The 19,542-nt window shown below is 32.6% G+C and overlaps 1 protein-coding gene across 1 annotated transcript in view; it reads left to right on the top strand.

Annotated features, from left to right (window-relative positions):
* UBR2 (ubiquitin protein ligase E3 component n-recognin 2) overlaps positions 1 to 19,542 on the top strand; it is a 155,164-nt gene that overhangs the window by 88,182 nt on the left and 47,440 nt on the right. Inside the window, 7 exon segments of the mRNA XM_031964839.1 lie at positions 7,139 to 7,202; positions 8,193 to 8,317; positions 9,337 to 9,389; positions 11,879 to 11,981; positions 13,560 to 13,608; positions 15,589 to 15,743; positions 17,180 to 17,282. Of these exon segments, the coding sequence (XP_031820699.1) occupies positions 7,139 to 7,202; positions 8,193 to 8,317; positions 9,337 to 9,389; positions 11,879 to 11,981; positions 13,560 to 13,608; positions 15,589 to 15,743; positions 17,180 to 17,282 (652 nt within the window).

Raw genomic sequence — 19,542 nt, 5'->3', positions numbered from 1 at the left:
ATTGTCTATATACATGTCTATATACAATAGACATGATGTCTGTATACAATAGACATCAAACTAATATAAATCATAATTTCACAATCCCCACATTCAATTACAACATACCATCTGAGCTCACAATCCACAATTTAAAAAGCTAGATAGACTGCATGACTGGATTATGTCTCTAGAAGGATATATCTCAAGTTCAAGGAACAGAAATACAGAGAGGGCGGTAAAGGGAATAGTAGCAAATATTGAGAAGATACACTTGAAAAAACCCTTAGGAAATAGAATGAAAAGAAGGATGGTAGAGAACTCCATTCTTACATTTTTACCTCCCTACTCAGATGTCCAAGAAGCAATTTACACTCGGTATGTCCAAACAAAACTTATAAATGTCCCCTAAAAACATTTGTTGTTCAGTCATTTGAATCATATCTGACTCTTTATGACCCATTTGGGATTTTCTTGGCAAAGATAATGGAGTGGCTCATTTGATCAATGAGGAAACTGAGGCAGACAAGCTTAAGTGACTTACCCACAGTCATACAACCAGTAAACATCTGTGACTGAACTTAGGTCTTCCTTACTCCAGAACAGGCACTCTTTATTTGCTGAACCACCTATCTGCTCCCATGGCATATGCCAAAAAACTTACCTTCTCTAAATATCTCAATTTCTATCTCACTCTATCTAAATATCTCACTCTCCTGCTTAAGAAATTTCATTGGTTACAGATGTTTTTGCCTGGCAATTAAAGCCCTTAATAATTTAGCTCCAGTTTATCTTTTCCAGACTGTATTTTATTTCTGCTCATGCATCCTATAAATCCTGCCAAACTGAACTGCTTGTTAGTTCACACAACACAGTGTTCTGCTTTCTGCTTTATTCCTTCATAGATCTAGAGCTCAGAGGCCAACTAGTTAAATCCCTCATTTTACAGATGAGGATCTAAGGCAGGTCCAAAGAACTTTATTGACTTACCCAAAGTCTCATAGGTTGTAAGTAGTTTAAAAAAAAAAAAAATGGCAGGCTATGAACTCAGTTTCTTTGAACCCAGAACCAGTGCTCTTTCTACTCTGCCTCACTGTCTCCTTAATATTTCACAAAACTGACCAACCTGTCTGCTAGTTTGCTACCTGACATATCATCTACTGTTGCCCATGATTACAATGCTCTCCTTCCTTATTTTCATTTTAGAATGAGCCCTAGCTGCTTACAAAGCATACCATAGGTACCTACATCTCCTCTTGGAAGCCTTTCCTTCTTCCCCAGTTGTTAGTTCTCTCCTGTAAAAATTACTTTTGATTTACTTTGTATTTTATAAATATTTATCTGCACATATATTGTTTCCTCACAGTATAATGTAAATGAGGGCAGTGATATTGTTTAGTTTTTGTCTTTTATACCCAGTACCTAGCATAGTATGTGGAACATACAAAATGCTAATTAAGTGCTTACTGAATTGAAGATTTGTGGTTACAGAAGCAGAAAAAAAACTATATCATCAAATTATATAGAAGATCTGTTAGAAAAAGGAAAAGGTGAGGAGTTGGGGAAACAGGCACATAGGGACTTTATATGATTGTTTGCTAGAATTCTCTCTGGAAAAAACAAGAGTAACTAAAAATATTTTTAGCATATCTTAACAATAGTTTCATCCTTCAAAAAGTGGAACCACCAAAAAGATAAACTTCTGTTTTGGAACTAATTCTCCTCAAAAGGGACTAATCTAGTTGCTGAGAACTTGTCAAGAATTGACTATTACATCTTAGAGTTTGTTATAAATGAAAGGAAACCTAGATATGATATTATAGGCCTCATAAATTTTAAGAGAGCAGATTTCAAAGACTTCAGAGAAAAAATGCCATGGCCTAAAATTCTGCAGAAGAATTAGTTGTCTAAAGAATTCATAGTGGGTGCCCAGGAAACTCGTTACTCAGATTTTTAAGATACCTCAAGAGAAAGTGAATATGCAGGTATTCCAAAGTCCAATCAGAATAGGACACCATGAGTCGAACCAGGCAAGAAAAACTAAGAAAAAGAAAGGGTGTGTTGTTGGGTTGTTATTGTTTTTAATTTTTAAGCTTCATTGCAGAAAAGCAAATCAAATACAAGAGAGGATTGTAGTTGGCAGGAGGGGAAGAGGTAGTGAGGTAGAAGACTGGTCTTGGTGGGAAACAAAAAGAATAACTGTTGAACTCTTATTTTGCTTCTGTGTTCCCTGACAAGAGAGTTGGACAGCACAAAAATAGCCAAGAGGGAGTTAAACTTCAGCATTAATAAAGATGATAATAAGAAAGCAATCAGCTGCTCATAATAAGTACAAGTCAGCAGACCCATTCAAACTACATTTCAGGAAATGAAGGACTTGATAGATGATTGTTGAGACTTTGTGAGTATTTGTCAGTATTCTTTAAAAGGTAGTGGAGACAGGTTATTTTTACCTTCTTTCTAAATCCGATTTTTCTTATGCAACAAGATAACTGTTTAACATATACTTTAACACATTTAACATGTATGGGACTACCTGCCATCTGGGGGAGAGGGTGGGAGGGAAGGAGGGGAAAAGTTGGAACAGAAGTTTTTGCAAGAATCAATGTTGAAAAATTACCCATGAAAAATGACCCATTTTTGTCAACAGAAAGCTATATATATTTAAAAAAAGGGGGGGGGGTAGTGGAGATTGATGCCACAAGACAGAGGAAAGAAAAGTGTAACCAATTTCCAAATCTGGGGGGAAAGATCAATAATCTTAGTATTTTTGGCTAAATTTCAAACATATTAATAGTGTAATTGGGGAATGGAAGGAGTAACCACAAAGTTAAGGTAACTTTATCAAAAACCAGTTATGCCAGACTACTCTTACTTCTTTTTTTGACAGAGCATCTAGACTAGACCAAGAAAATGTCAGAGATGCAATTTACTTAGATTTTAACCAAGAATTTAACAAAATTTTTCTTAGCATTCTTGTAGGAAAAGTAGAGAAGACTAGATTAGATAATAGCTGAAAATGGATTTATTCCTGGTTAAATGAAAGAACCTTAAGAATAGTTATTGGTTCAATATTAGCTTGGAGTCCCTTAGGAATCTGTCCTTAGTATAGTACCATCTAACATTTTTATAAGTGACTTGGATAAATCCATAAGTAAATGATACTTCTGTAGTGCTAGAAGATTTACCCAACACCTTACAAATAGACACTCATAATAATCCTTTGAGGTATGACTTAAGTCAACATAATTAGTCAAATGGGACAAATGAAAAAACTGAAATTGCTCACATTACTCTAGTTAGTATTAGCTTGGTTGAGAGAAGTACAATTTGAACTCCAGCCTTCCTGATAACTCTTTGTATGGCATCATGCATGCTGTTGTTAATAATATTTGTTTTGTTTGTAGATTTGTAGATTACACAAAGTTAATAAGGTGAGTGCCTTAGAACACTGGACTGAATCAAATCAGATGAAAATTTAAAAGGATTAGATATAAAGTTTTACACTGTTTTCAGAAAATCAATTTCTACAAATCCCTACTGGTGGCAGGGCTAGAGAGGAATGTCAGAAAAAGAACTGGAATTAGAGGCAGAACTAAGATGGTGAAATAGAGGGAGGATTCTTTTCAAATTCTTCCAACATTTCTTTCAAAACAATTTTAAAGTAATTAACTTCAAGGGAATAGGTCCCTCCTCTGAGTAAGGACCAGAGTACAGATCAGGAAAGCAGTGATGACACCTCTACTCTGATTATACCACTTTGGAAGTCCTAAAATCAAATTCTGGAGCAGTATAAACAACAAAAAGTAAGAGTGAGACTTTTTTCCAGTCAAAGACAACTGAGATGATCAGAAAGTGAGGTTTGTGACAGTGAAGTAGGAGCTGGCCTGCATCATAGCATGGCAACAACACCAGCTATGGACCTTAGAAGTGGCAGTGATAACAACAGCAAAAATTTTAGTTTAGTTCAATTTTGTTTAGTTTTAGTTTTAGAAGCCCTCATCACCCAGAAACAGTAAAAGGATTGAAAAAGATTTACAAGAGACTCTTGTGAGAGTGTTGGGCACAAGACTAGCACATGTTTAGCAACTGTATTATCCATTACTCAGTTCTGGGTCACAGGTTCAGAGTAAAGAGGAACACGCATAGTTCCAAGGGAACAAGGACCCTAGTTGCAGTTTCAGAGCAATTCCAAGGTCCCTAGTTCCAAGTCTCAGTTCCATGGCAGAAAAGGGGTTAGTAGTACTTCTGACTTAAAGGGAATAGGTCCTTCATCTGGGTAAGGACCAGAGTGCAGATCAAGAGAGCAATGATGACATCTCCACTCTGATCACACCACTTTAGAAGCCCTAAGAACTTATAGACTCCCCCAGAATTATCTGTGCAAAGAGTAGGGTAAAAAGTCTGAAATTTGATAGAGTGATGGTTCCTGTCATCCATTATAGGTGATCAGAGTCCAACTCTAACATAAAGTTCAAAGTCTTAAAATAAAAAATAAAAAAAATAAAAAAAAATAAAATAAAAAAAAAGGAAAAAGGACTAGAAAAATGAGTAAACAACAAAAAAAGAATCTGACCATCAAAAGCTACTGTGGTAACAAGGAAGCTTAAGGCACAAACTCTTAAGACAACAATATGAAAACATTAAAGAGCAAAGACTTAAACTAAAATGCAGATTGGACATAAACACAAAAAGAATTCATGGGAAAAGCCAAGAAGATATTTTTAAAAGAGCAAAAAAAAAAATTGATTTTAAAAATCAAACAATAGTGGTAGAGGAAAATTGGACAAAGAAATAAAAGCAATGCAAGAAAATGATAAAAAGAATTAAAAGGTTGATAAAAGAGGCTCAAAAAATTGTGAGCCTCCTTAAAAACCTTAAAAAACAGAATTGATTAAATGGTAAAAAGAAGTAGTACAAAAGCTGATTGAAAAAAAAATTCCTTAAAAATTAGAATTGAGCAAGTAGATTCCATGAGAGAACAAGAAATAATAAAACAGAATGAAAAGAATGAAGAAAAAAAAATCTCATTCTCATCTGACCTGCATATAAATTCTGTTGGGATTATAAATCTGTCTTGCTCAACAGGGAAGTAGGAAGAAAAGAGGGGAATGATTAGAGGGAGGACAGGGGGGTGTTCAGAAGCAAAAACAGGCTTTTGAAGACCAAAATAAAATCAAAATGGATACATGATGTAGATATAAAGAGTAAAATGAAAAGTAAATTAGGGGAACATGGAAAAAAGTAACTGTTGGATCTGTGGATAAGGAGAGCTTTTATAACCAAACAAAAGCTAGAAAAGGTCATGGGAAATAAAATGGATAATTTTGGTTATATGAAATGTAAAAGTTTTCATTCAAAGCCAATATAGCCAGAATGAGGAAGAAAGCAAGATCTAGAGCAAGGTGGGAATAGGGGAAAGGAACCATTATAAAAAGTGCCTTATTCTCAAATAAGTAGGGATCTAAACCAAACTACAAAAAATAAAAATCATTTCTCAGTTGAAGGATAAATAAATAAATAAACAGGCAATGTTGAGATAAGAAATTATAGCTATCAATGGTCATGAAAAAATATCTAAATATGAATAATTGGAAAAATGCCAATTAAAACAATCCTGAGATACTACCTCATACCTATGGAATTGGTTATGACAAAAAAAGGAAAATGACAAATGCTAGAGGAGATGTGGAAAAATAAGTGAGGAATACTAATGTGTTGTTGGGGGAGTTGTGAACTGATTGAACCATTTTGAAGAACAATTTGGAACTATGCCCTAAGGGTGATAAAACTCTACAGACATTAACAGATGTGTACCACAAAGAGATTTCCCACTACCACCAAAAAATAATAATAATAATAAGGAAAAGGATGTACCTATACAAAAATATTTATTGCAGCTCTTTTTGTGGTGCCAAGGGATTGGAAACTGAGGGGATGTCCATCAGTTCAGGGAATGGCTAAACAAATTGTGGTTTATGGATTGTGGTGGAATATTATTGTGCTATAAAAAGTAATGAGGGCGATGGGTTCAGAACCACCTGGGAAGAGTTGTATGAACTAATGCAGAATGAAAGTGAACAGAACTAAGACAACATTGTATATAATAACAACAATATTGTAATAATGACCAGCTGTGAAAGACTTGGCCAATCTGATCAACAATACAATACAATAATTCCAAAGAGACTCATGATAAAAAATGCTATCTACCTACAGAGAGAGAATTGATGAACTCCATTGAAATATATTTTTTTATTTTATTTTTCTTCTCCCTTTTTAATGCAACATGGCTAATATGGAAATTTTTTTGCATGATTTCTCATGTATAATGGGTATCATATTGCTTACTATTTCAGTGAATGTAGGAGGGACAAGAGAGAAGGTGAGAATTTGAACTTAGAATAAAAAAAGAAAATAAAAAACCCCAGCAATCTGGGATTACAACCTTAACATGAAGTAGTACAATGTGACAACCAAAAAAAGCTAATATAATGTCAGTTATGTTAAGAAAGGTCTAGTGTCCAGTTTTTCCCTTCCTTCTCCTCACCCCCTCCCCCAGATGGCAGGTAGACCAATTCATGTTAAATATGTTAAAGTATATGTTAAATACAATATATGGAATACAAATATTCTTAATCAGGATTGAGTTAGAATAGATAGCATTTAACATTATTCATGACTCTCAGATTCTGTGCACTATCAGACTATGTTTAAGCATAGTGAAATAAAACAGATGCCGTTCTTCTAATGCTTCCACAGTAATATGAAGTCAAGGGATCCTAATTATATTTTTTTCATTTAACTATCCCTCATCACTCTTTATTCACATTTCTAAAACAGGTACCAAAGCAAATAGGAGCTTTTTGTGGAATTTGTATGAATCTTGCAAAATGGTCAGTGCCAAGTAAAATTGGCAGTTGTTTAATTTTGTGAACAGTATGAGATGTTGGATTCATTTACTAAAACACACACACATATACATATGCACATACATATGCATATAAATATAGATAATATATAAAATTGATTAGCATACAACTTGATATTTGCTTACTATTTGAAAGCCTAAATGCATCATTTTCCTTTTGTCAATAAACCATAAAGTGTACTTTTTCAAACTTTTGCCCTTTGTCTCTCCATCCCTTATTTATAATAGGATGTCGTTCAGCAAAATAATACTCTAATAGAAGAAATGTTGTACCTCATTATAATGCTTGTTGGTAAGTTTTTGAATCTATCACAAATATAAATTTGGGCGGGTCTTTCAGTTGCACATAGTTCAGAAATCCTAATAACCTGGTGTGTTTCTGAAATCCAGTTCATAGGAATAGATGTTACCCCTCTTAATCCTTTTTTCCTTCAATTAGGTGTGATGGAAAATTTGTGAAAAATGGCTTCTTAGAGTACTATCAATCTAAAGGGTTCTAAGGTTTGAAAAGATTAAATGGTAGCATACTAGAAAACAGAATATTCAAAAGACCAGTGCACTACCATTGTTGCTGAGATTCCTGGCACGTGGTCCAAAAGGTTTCTCTCCTCTTTAAGAAGCAAAAAAATTTTCTTGGCAGTGTTAAGGTTAATAATTTTAATTAGTGAACTATAGTTACAAAGGTTTTTTTTAATCTTTCCTTTCTTTTATCCTCTGCTTTTTCTTGTCTCCTGTCTTTCCCCTCATCCTGTGCTATTTTAGCTCCCCTATAACATCTCTGTGTATCATAGAAAAAGAATTATAGTTACTGCCAAGGGGAGTGAAAAAGGGAAAAATGTGGTGAAAACAAAGGTTTTTTGGTTGGTTTGCCAAGTAGCAGGTGAAATAAATGAGAAGAGGTACCTTAACTGCTGTTTTTTTCCATCTGCTCCATTATCTACACTCTTAGCATATTCTGCTCCCACCCACCCCCAGTCCAAATAAGAGAGTGTTCTGTAGTTACCTGACATGACTATGATTTAGTATAGCTATAATACAAAGGTTTTTTTTGTTTTGTTTTTTTTATCATTCCTTGCTTTTTTCTAAGCCCAAGCTTCTTTTCTGTCTGTCTGTGAACCTAAGAACTAACACCCATTGGTTTTGATGACATTTGTCAAACTGTTCACTTTCCCACTTCCAAGGCAGACAGAGGGATAGAAATATAAAAATAAACATTTGATTAGCTATAAACACTATAACTATATTAAATGTATATGTTTATATACTTTTATTAATTTAACAGGAGAAAGATTTAGTCCTGGAGTTGGGCATGTAAATGCTACAGATGAAATTAAACGTGAGATTATCCATCAGCTGAGCATTAGACCTATGGCTCATAGTGAATTGGTAAAAGCTTTGCCAGAAGATGTAAGTATCTAAAAATTCACAGTATGGAGAACAATATAGAACTTTATCAGAACTTTTTTCTTCAAGTTTTCCCAAACTAAAAATAAAACACATTACTTGAATGTCCTGCAGGGAACAGATAGAAAGCTCTTAAAGATCTGTGCTTTTTATATTTATTGTATAATAAAATCTTTTATAAGGCAATAAAAAGTTTTTGAATACCCACTCTTCTATAGTAAGTAAGAACCTGTGAAGTTAGTTAGTATACTCTCATAACTCATGGAGCCGTAGGATAAGAGAGAGGCTATTCAGGGGACAAAGAGATTTCCCTTTCACAGTTACAGATTACAACCCCTCTGTTGACTCAGTAGATGGTTTTCTAGAATTGTAGTTGATAAAAAATTAATCATCATAGGATTAGGTTAATAAGTCTCTTTGATCTTAACTAGCCTGATCATTAGACAAGTATCATTTATCCCTTGCTCAAAAACTGTTTCAGGTTGATAGAAGCTGTTATCTCTAGTGAAGCATAGGAATAGAATTTTGTCTAACTGGATTATAAAATGAATTTTAAATTTTCTTAATAATTTGAGTAAGGAATATTTAAAAATCAAAAACCATGTTTAGAGATACCAAATGACTCTGCATATTGGAATTGTAAAAGTGAAAAACCTTGAGATAGTGATAAATTACTCCAAAAAAAAATTTTTTTAAACAAATTTCATTTTCAAGTTGTAGTTAATTGAGGCAATACATATAAATATATGTGTAAATTAATGCACGTAAACCTTAATAGGAGATTATTAAATGTTGCTAAGTGTTCTTAAAATGGGTTTATTAGCATTTTCATTTAACCCCTTCCAGGCCTTGATTCCATATGTGGTAGTGGCATTTATTGCTGTTCTTTGAAGTTATATTAAGTTTTGTAAATGTCAGCACATAGGAAGATCTTATACAAGTACATACATTGTGTATGAAGCCTCTGGTACTATTAACTAGTAAATTGTAATACTTTTTTAACTTATTATTATGCCATTCAGGAGAACAAGGAGACGGGAATGGAGAGTGTAATTGAAGCAGTTGCTTGTTTCAAGTGAGTTTATTTTCTAAAGTAATGTTATATTCTAAAATTTAATTTTCTGAACATAGCTGATTTCTCTAGCAGTAAACAGTGAAGTGTGAAATTTAATCTCACACATATTTTTAGATGATATCTTCTTGATGACATTTTGACCCTTCTACTACATGTTTTACAAAATTAAATTAAACCAGCTTAATTTGGGGAACAGCAAGGTAGCACAGTAGAAAGAGAGCTTGTTCTGAAGTCAGGAGAACCTGAGTTCAAATCCAATCTCAGATACTTGCCACTTAACTAGCTGTTTGACTGAATGAGTTATTTAACCCGATTGATTGCCTTACAACAAAAAATACAATTGAGAAAATAAAAAATAAAAAAAAAACCAGTATGGTTGATAGTTGCCACCATATTGAAGCAGCTCACTGAATTACATAGAATGAGTGTTTTTTTAATATATTATTTAAAAAAAAAAATAATAATGATGGTTAACTTTTTTTAAAAAATTTTATTTTTATTTTAAATGAATGTTTTGTACTTCTTGAAATATCCTTCTTTGTTCTCTTTAGTATTCAGTTTGTTTGGCTAACCTGTGTGAACTGCCCTTAATAGTTTTTAATGACTTCAAATTTTTAAATTTTAGAAAAATTTCTTAATTATATTTTTATCAACCCTTCCAAAAGGTTGATATCACCATTATTATGTTGAAAATAAACACTGATTTGAATGAAGTGGAAGACAGAAATATGTTTTCAAAGTTATAGTAAATATAATTCCATTTATATTGAAAAACATTAACATGTTTTGTACTTTTATAATTTTTCTTCTAAATTTATTACAATAAACATTTTTTTCTTATGTATTTCCAAGCACCAGATATTGAAACAAGGGAACATTACATCCTCATCAAAAACAAAGAATCATAGTACCAGGAAATTCTATGGCATTAGTATCTGTTTTTCTAAAAAAAAAAAAAAAAAAAAAAAATTCTTAGTGCTATTTGTTTTTATATCACAGTGATTTCTGGAAATTTCTCTTACTAAGATTGAACTTTCCATTGTAATTTTTAAAAATTAAAATTTTTCAGAAGCATAATTAATTATATAAGCAACAAAACACATGATGCTTTACATAAACGCAGGAAAAAACACATATGAAAATTCCTTTAAAAATATAGCCATTGAGTTACCTTTTTTCAATAATATAAAATAGATATATGTAGAACCAAGAGCATCTTTTATGTTGAAAAACATTAGAAAAACTCCCAGTACATATAGGTAAAAATAGAACTGTCCTCTTTAAATACTCTTATTTGATGTAGTTCATAAGGTTATAGATTTAAAACTAGAAGGGACCTTTGAAATCGTCAAATTTGATCTCCTTATTTAAAAAATTAAGAACAAAAATCCAGCAAGGTTAAATGACTTATTCTAAGTCATATCAATTATATAATTTTCAGAGAAAGAATTTGATCTCAAGTCTTGTTACTCCCAAGTTTAGCTGACTTCATCCTTCTTTCTGATACTTCTATAAATGCTAGCTAACAAAATACAAGAAGAACAAAATTAAAGGTATAAAACAGACAAAAATGGAAACAAAACTACTCTTATTTTCAGATAATGTAATATTCAGAAAACCTCAGAATCAGTGAAGAAATTAATCAAAAAGATTATATTTATATACATATATATAAAATGATATTTATATATATGTAATATATATAATTTATATTATGTTGATATTCATTAAAGTAGCAGATAAAATTACTGGCATGATCCATCCCTCATGACAATCAAGAAGAAAAAAAGAGAAATTCTCTTTAAAATTAATAACTGCAAAATACATAAAATATCTTAAGAATCCCACAGATACCCAGTTCCACAAAAGTCATAAATAAATACAAATATAAAACATTCTACAGAAAGGAAGATGTAAATAGAAATTCAGCAGATTTGGTTAGGCCAGGCCAGTAAAATAAAACCGATATTATGTAAATTCACTTATAGATTTGGTACTATGCTTTTTAAATTATTGAGGAAATACTTAATAGAACTATGTAAAAATGCAAAATTTAATGGAGGAATAAAGTCGATTATCTCAATAGAAATAATGGAGGAAACTATAGGAATGAAAGGATAATTGTCTTATCAGGTCTCACTATATTATAAAGCAATAATCATCAAAACTGTTTGGTAGTGGTGAAAGATTGATGTGAAGTGAACAGGAAGTAGTTAAAAAAATTTTTAGTATTTAATAAATATGACCATGAATTATATATAAAAAGGCTTTCTATTTGGGAAAAAAAAGAAACTCATGAAGACCATGAATTATATATAAAAAGACTTTCTATTTGGAAAAAAAAAAAACTCATGAAAACTATAAAAATCAAAAACTAGATTTAACTTCTACATTTTTGACCTGAGATCAGGGGCTTTGTCCTTTACAAGGATGAATGTCATTTCAAAAATTTAGTGATAACAATTGATATCATTGCTTTTTGTTTATAGGAAACCTGGATTGACAGGACGAGGTCTATATGAACTAAAGCCAGAATGCACTAAAGATTTCAATCTATATTTCTACCATTTTTCAAGAGCAGAGCAATCTAAGGTAATTAGGGGAAAAAACATACTCAGATACTTTCTATTAGCTATTTAAAATCAAATTATAAGCTGTTATATTTTATATTAGTTTATAAAATTTTCAAGATTCATAGTTTGAGTGTTATTCTTTCTCTTCATTTTCCTTCACTCTATATATCTAGTCAGTTACTAAATCTTGCCATTTTTATTTCTGTATCATCTTTTGCATCTGTCCCATTCTCTTTCTACTCACTCAGCCATCATCTCAGTTCAGACCTTCATTACCTCTCAGATTTATTCTTGCAGTGCCTCCCTGCTTCAGGTCTCTGCTCACTCCAGTCTGTCTTCCTTATCGTTACTAAAATGATTTTTTTTAAGTGAAGATCTGATTGTGACACCCCCTCCCCAACTCAGCAAATTACAGTGGTTTCTTATTTCTTCAAGGATCAAATATAAATTCTTTTTAGTTTTTGATGCTCTTTACAACTTTTATCCAGCTTCTCCAATCATATTACTCATTACTCTCCCCCCTATACTCTGCTACCCAGCCAAATGGTCTCCATGATTCTCAGATGTGACACTGCTATCTCTTATGTCTGTGCCATTAAATTATCTATCCCTCTTTCCTGGAATGTACTCTTTTCCTCCACCACATCAAATCTCTTTATTTCATGACTCAGATCAAAAACTGCCCACTCTGTGAAGCTTCTTCTTAATTCTCCTAACTGCTGTCTCCCTCTCATCCAAATAGTGCATGTACTCCTTCATTTTTTCTTTTTTTATATATACTTATATATGTCCTTGTTCATTCCCATTAGTATGTGAGCCCCTTATAGATAGAGATTGTTTCATTTCATTATATTTGTATACTCCCTACCTAATCCAGTGCTTGGTGTTTAGTAAGCAGTTTACAAAAACTTACTGAATAATTGATGAATCATTTTATGGCAGTGGGTTTTTTTTTTCCTTGAAAATTTATTGAAGTCTCATTTTTTAACTTCTAGTTTAAAATTTGGTCAAGCTTTTATAAATTCTCATTCTAATTTGATGCTTCAAAAAGTAATATAATCTAGAACTGTCAAGAGAAGGACCTTGTGAATCATAAATCCAAATTCCTCATTTAACCAATATGGGATTTATTATCTAATTGGATTTTATGGCTTCCCCAAAATCACACAGATTATGAATGACAATTAGGATCCAAGCCGAGGTCCTCAGATTCTGAATTTAATATTCTTCCTGCTATCTCCAACTATGAACTATAAAAATTTACTAGTTTTCAGTGAGTGGAGCTAAACTTTTCATCTCATATTCAAGTTCTGGTTTGCTGCTTTGCTGCTAATTTTACTTGAAGGAAGTCTTTGCCATACTTCCCTTTTTTTTTTTTTGCAGTAAAGATGCTTTGGACAATTAAAAATATATTTAAATGCTCTCACAACTTTTGTTGAAAACAGTTTTAAAGAATATAAATTTGCTCAAGTCGAATGATTATTCTCTTGTTTGCTAATTATATGATTAGTAATTTGTATAATTGATAGGTCATTAACTTATGATTTTCAGGTATTCCTTATTTAATTTTAAACTAAATATCTTTGGTTTTTCATAGGCAGAAGAAGCTCAAAGAAAATTAAAAAGGCAAAATAGGGAAGATACAGGTTGGTACCTTTATTTCTCTTTTTTATTCAGTAATATTTACACAAGTTTTGGAGATGTGATTTCATTTAAGAAGTGTTTATCAAGTATTTTCTATGTTTAAAGTGCCATAATGTGAGCCAAGGATGAAAACAGTTCCTGCTTTCAAGGAATCCATATTCTATTGATAGAAAACAACTTGTAGATCAATAAGTAATACAAAAGTAAATACAAAGTAATTTTTTCCTGGGAATGAAATAGTAAGAGAGCTAATAACTGAATAAATTAGAAAATTCCTAGTACAGGAAGAGGCACTTGATTTGAGCCTAAAAGAAAGGTAGGATTTTTGTGGTGGGGGAGCACATTTTCAGTGTGGGAAATAGGTAAAAGGAAGGTGAATCCAGCACTCCTCTGGCCTAAAGTCTAGTAAGGAAAATAAGATTTCCATAAATAATTATAGTCACTCTATAACCATATAGCATGATATAATATTAAACTATATGAATTTATAGGAAAGAGAAACACCTTCTTCCCAGAAAGAATCAGAAAAGATGCCTTTAAAGGGGGATGAATGTGTAAGGAAAAATAATCTAGACAAGAGAAAAAAAAATTTTTTTCATCCAACAAACATTTTTTTTTTCTTTCCACTTACCCTTCCTTGGAATAAAAGAAAAAAATTTTCAAGTACTTTCTAGAGTAAAACAAAGGACCATATTTTCCATTTTCAAATATTTATGTCTCATTCTGCATTTTTTTTTTGAAATAATATTTAGTTTGAATTACATTGAAAGTTCCATGACTTTAAGGGCTTCCATATCCATTGTGAACCAAACAAGGTACAATATGTAATGTAGTACAGAACATTTACCTGGACTGGGGCTATAATACAAAGTATTATATAAAAGTGTCCGCATTAAAGAATCTTTTAGGTCAGTGGTGTCAAATTCAAATAGAAATGTATCCCTGTGGGCTACATATTGACTTAGAAAACCATAAATTAACATAATCTATATATTTCATTGTATTTTTGTTTATTTTGTTAAACATTACCCAATTTCATTAAAATCTGGTTTTAGAAGCATTGGAGAGTATTGGGCTACTGGTTTAGATTCTTCCTCAATTGTTAATATAAAACTCCTTTTTTCCTAACTGGGATCTTCCACAGTATTATCCTGGGTTGTATCTCCACAAGTTGAGTGTGATTCCTATACATCTTGACATACTTACATAAGTAGATTTTGAGGTCTGAAGGCTAGGCCCCAAACCAAAAAGCCTCTCTCTTAGCTGAAATTGCTATTTACTGCTACTTTTGAAGATGAAAGGAGAGGGAAGAGTAGAGGCTCTGGCTCTACATATGACATAAGGCTATTTTCAAGTTTGCCTGGGATGGGCAAATGCTGAAGAGTAGTTACCAATAATTCATGCTCAAGGATTCTTTAACATTTCTGGATAACTGTGCTGAGGAGTGGATCTGAATGAGAAGCAGCCTGCTGTACAGGCAGGGAATCTAAGTGTAAGGATAACAAGATCCTTCTCTCTGGGCTTACTGCATAAAACTAAGTTCCCTCTTCCCCTTCTTAAAACTAACAGCCTGATAAAAGAGCACACTTTCAGTATAAATAAAAGTTCTCATTCTGCATCTTGAGTCTATCACCTCTTAGAGGGAATTTCAAGAAACAGGAGAGCATTTGGGAAGAGATAGAAGTAACCCAGTTTTTGACTGAATATGGACTTCAGAGGACCCAGCAATAAGGCTGGAAAAAGAAGAGATTAGGAACACGATATAGCTTTTGAGCCAAAAAGTATATACTTCATTCTATAATTAGCCTTTGAAAGTTTTTGATCTGGAGTATTGAGGGGAATGTGTAGGCGGAAAAAAGTTTTGTTTTCCTAAGATTAATTTGAGCTGCCAAGGCATAGGTTAATGGGAATTAATTAGACACTGAAATAGTATGGAGAAAAATTAATTTGGAGAAAATAACAATAATTAATTTGTTTTTCAGCACTTCCACCTCCTGTTTTGCCTCCATTCTGTCCCTTGTTTGCAAGTCTGGTTAATATTTTGCAGTCAGATGTTATGTTGTGTATCATGGGGACAATACTGCAGTGGGCTGTAGAACATAATGGATATGCTTGGTCGGAATCCATGCTACAACGGGTAGGTTTGAAGATATTTAAAATTTTTTTATTTTATTTTTAACTTTTAACAGACATCAAAGTCATTTACAGATACAAAGTAAAAACAGCAAAAGAGATTTTCTGCCTAAAACATAACTCTACTATGATCATGTTTTTTAATATATAAGTTGTTCTACTTGTTTACATTTCCTTCTGGCCTCCTTCTCCCTTCTGTACATTTTAAAAAGTATTTCACTGACCCTCTTTTCTTTTCTTGTTGTTTTTTGACAACCTGTTCACTAGCTCCTCTCTCCCAATCAAGATAGTTTAATGAAGGTTTTAATGCTATTGTGTTTGAACAGAGAAAATGCAAAACAGTGTGTTTTATGGTATGAATTATTACCTATTATTTTGTGTCTGTCTCAACCAAAAATGTGTTCATGATATATATATATTTTTTTATTACCATTACATAAATGTGAAGTTTCTTTGATTTAGGATTATAGCCACCATTTTTAATTTGGAAGGAAATATGTAAAGAAGGAGAAAAATCACATCTTTCTTCCTAAAAAATGCGAAGTATAAATAAACATGTGAAATATATATAGAGAATTTAAGAGAACTATGTTGGTTCAAGAATTTCATATGGCTCTTTTATAAGACTTAAGGGAAAATTTTAAATTTTTCCAAATATTTAGGTTGAATTACAGAAAGAAAACTATGTCTTTAAAAATGCTTTTAAAAATTTAATAATTTTTCTGATGTTGATTTAGATCAGGGGTTGGGAACTTCTGGCCTGTGGGCCCTCAAAATTATTTGCTAAGGCAACCACATGCAATGATGAACTGAAAGTTATACAATTCCCACTACTTGAATTCTATAAGTTGATAATTTTGTATGGACCACAAATGTTATAAATTCCTATTTATAACATTTGGCAGAAATGTTGGCAGAAAAAATATTCTCCACCCTTAGTTTAGAACTAGTAGAAAGGTGGAACCCTAAGGCTCTGTGGAAATGGGCTTAGTTGACAGTTGATTCCAGGCTCTCATGATTATTACCATGTAGCTTATATACCAAATGTGTAATTAGACTTTTGTCATGAAGTAGCATCAGTAACCAGCCATTTCAGAAGGGATTTTAGATGACAACTCCAAATGAATAAATAATTTATTAATTATTTATCCTTTACAAGTCACCATGTTAGGAATATGAATACAAGACAAATGAAATAGTTCCTGCCATCGAGGGCTTATATTTTTAAATTTAGCTAAGAATTGACCTTTGTATTTTCCCGTTATGTAAAATTGAATTTTTTTCTTAGAAATTCCTTATTGGAAAAAATACTTTAAAATTTCATTTGAAACCCAATCTGTATGTCTTTAAAATTCAGCTTTTTTTAACTTACAGTTTGGTCTTTCATATGACAAATGAATTATCAGATGTTTTCTTCTTAAAACTTCTGTTTTACTTTAGGTCTTACATTTGATTGGAATGGCACTACAAGAGGAAAAACAACATTTAGAAAATGTCAGTGAAGAGTCTGTAGTGACATTTACTTTCACTCAGAAGATATCAAGTATGTCTCAATTTTATTTCTTAATCTTTTTAACCATACATGTTATTGCATTGCTATGGGGATCTTCCAGTGAGGAACTTCCTTTACCCATGCAGATTAGCACCTTCTCATCGACCAACAGTGTTCTAAAATTGGCTAGTGCCTGACTTGTGACTTGTGACTTGCCTAGGGTCACACGGCCAGGATAGAGAGACAGAGAGACACAATTGAGAGAGAGAGAAAAAAAGGGAGAGAGAGGTCACGGTCTGAAGTGGAAGTCAATTCTTCATGACTCCAAGGTCAGCTTTTTATCTATTTTGCCTCCCTTTGTGAAAATGAAGGCTGTACATCTTTTTAATAAACTGTAACGTCTAGGAATCTATTTTTAAAAGAACTAAATGAATTGAGGCCAAGTATTCATTTGTTTACTAAGCATCATTGTGCTATGTGCAATTACAAATCTAGGTGTATTTCTTTTATATAAATATTGTTCAATACATCCATAGATAATGAAGTCTGTTAGATTTTTAAGTTCCTTAAGAGTAGGGACTGATTTGTTTTTTCCTTTCTTTGTGTTTGCAGTGCTTAGCCTAATGCATATCACATGGTAGGCAATTGGTAAATTATTGATGATTAATTAAAAGACATGGACATAAACTGATATGTTTTAGAATCATCACTTTATCTTTCTCATCTAATTTATAATTTAAAATGAAGCTAAATTCTAAAATTCTGGTGGTAATGAGAAGTTAGGTGCACCAAGTTCAGATTAAAATGTCAACTTTGGCTCCAGAGAACAGTTGATGAAACATACTTCCCTCCTCTGTTGAAAAGTGCAGAACTGAGATGTAGAATGTTAATACATACCATTAGGAATGGAGTGGGGGGAGAGGGGGGGGCGCGCACGTAATTTTGCTTTATGGTTTTTCTTTCATGGGAAGAAACTTGAGGTAGAACATATGTTGAGAAGTAATTGGAAAGATTTTTTAAAATTTAAGTTCCAAAACAAATGAGTTTGTATTTGAACTTAAAGTTTACAGCGCACCATTGGAATTCATCAGGGCATTTCAGGTATATATGGTCAGAACTGTGGAGAATATTGAGAAATATCACTCTCTCATGTTTTTGGGGAAATGCAGTTAATCTAAAACCTAAGATTTATTTTTTTTAATAGCTTTTTATTTACAAGTTATATGCATGGGTAATTTTACAGCATTGACAATTGCCAAACCTTTTGTTCCAGTTTTTCCCCTCCTTCCCCCCACCTCCTTCCCAGATGGCAGGATGACCAACACATGTTAAATATATTAAAGTATAAATAAAACCTAAGATTTCAATAAAAATTTAACTTTAGGAAGATTATGAGCAACTTTGAAGAGAACCAGCAATCTTATGATCAGGTTGAAAGCCAGATTACAAGGATGGGGACAATTAGAGAAGAATTAATGGAAGCAAATAGACTCCAGAGAGAGAACGGGGACAGTTAGAGAAGAATTAATGGAAGCAAATAGACTCCAGAGAGAGAACTATAGAGACTAAATGGATTGGATTGAAGCATAAACTTTTTGTTTTGTTTGCTTTTTCTTTCTCATGGCATTTTCCCTTTTAGTCTGATTTTTCTTGTATAACACAACAAATATGGAAATATGTTTAGAAGGATTATACATGTTTAAGCTACATTGGATTACTTGCTATCTTGGGGAAAGGGAAAGAAGGGAAGGAGAAAAAATTTGGAACACGAAATCCAAACACTAAAGACGATTTGAGACAAACAGGAGAGGTTTGTTTGTCTCAACTAGGGTGAGAGAACCTTGGGAAACCAGCAAACCAGGAGTGGTGGTGACGGCGGCAACTTCCAGAGGCCTCAGCCCACAGGAGGTCTCTTTACTAGGACAGAGGAAAGACCTTGTTGCTTTAGCACACTATAACTTACATCCATAGTGGAGCAGGGACCCTCCTCATAGTTCCAGGGCAGAAAAGAGTGTTTGTGGCCACTCCTTAAAAGGATCTTTGAAAACAGCTATACAAAATTCCCAAAGCTTAGGATGTCATACCTTCTACCCTACAAAGAGTTCAAGTCTAAGAAAAAATTTCAGGACCAGATGGATTTACAAGTGAATTCTACCAAACATTGAAAGAACAATTAATTCCAATACTATGTAAATTATTTGAAAAATTGGTAAAGAAAGAGTCCTGCCAAATTCTTTCTGTGACGGGTGCTGATAGCTGATACCTAAACCAGGAAGAGTCAAAAGAAAGAAAGAAAATTATAGACCAATCT

This window comes from Sarcophilus harrisii, chromosome 4, assembly GCF_902635505.1.
Source record: "Sarcophilus harrisii chromosome 4, mSarHar1.11, whole genome shotgun sequence".
Taxonomy (NCBI): Eukaryota; Metazoa; Chordata; class Mammalia; order Dasyuromorphia; family Dasyuridae; genus Sarcophilus; species Sarcophilus harrisii.
Note: the sequence above shows the minus strand (reverse complement) of the source record. Positions and strands in the feature narration are given on the sequence as shown.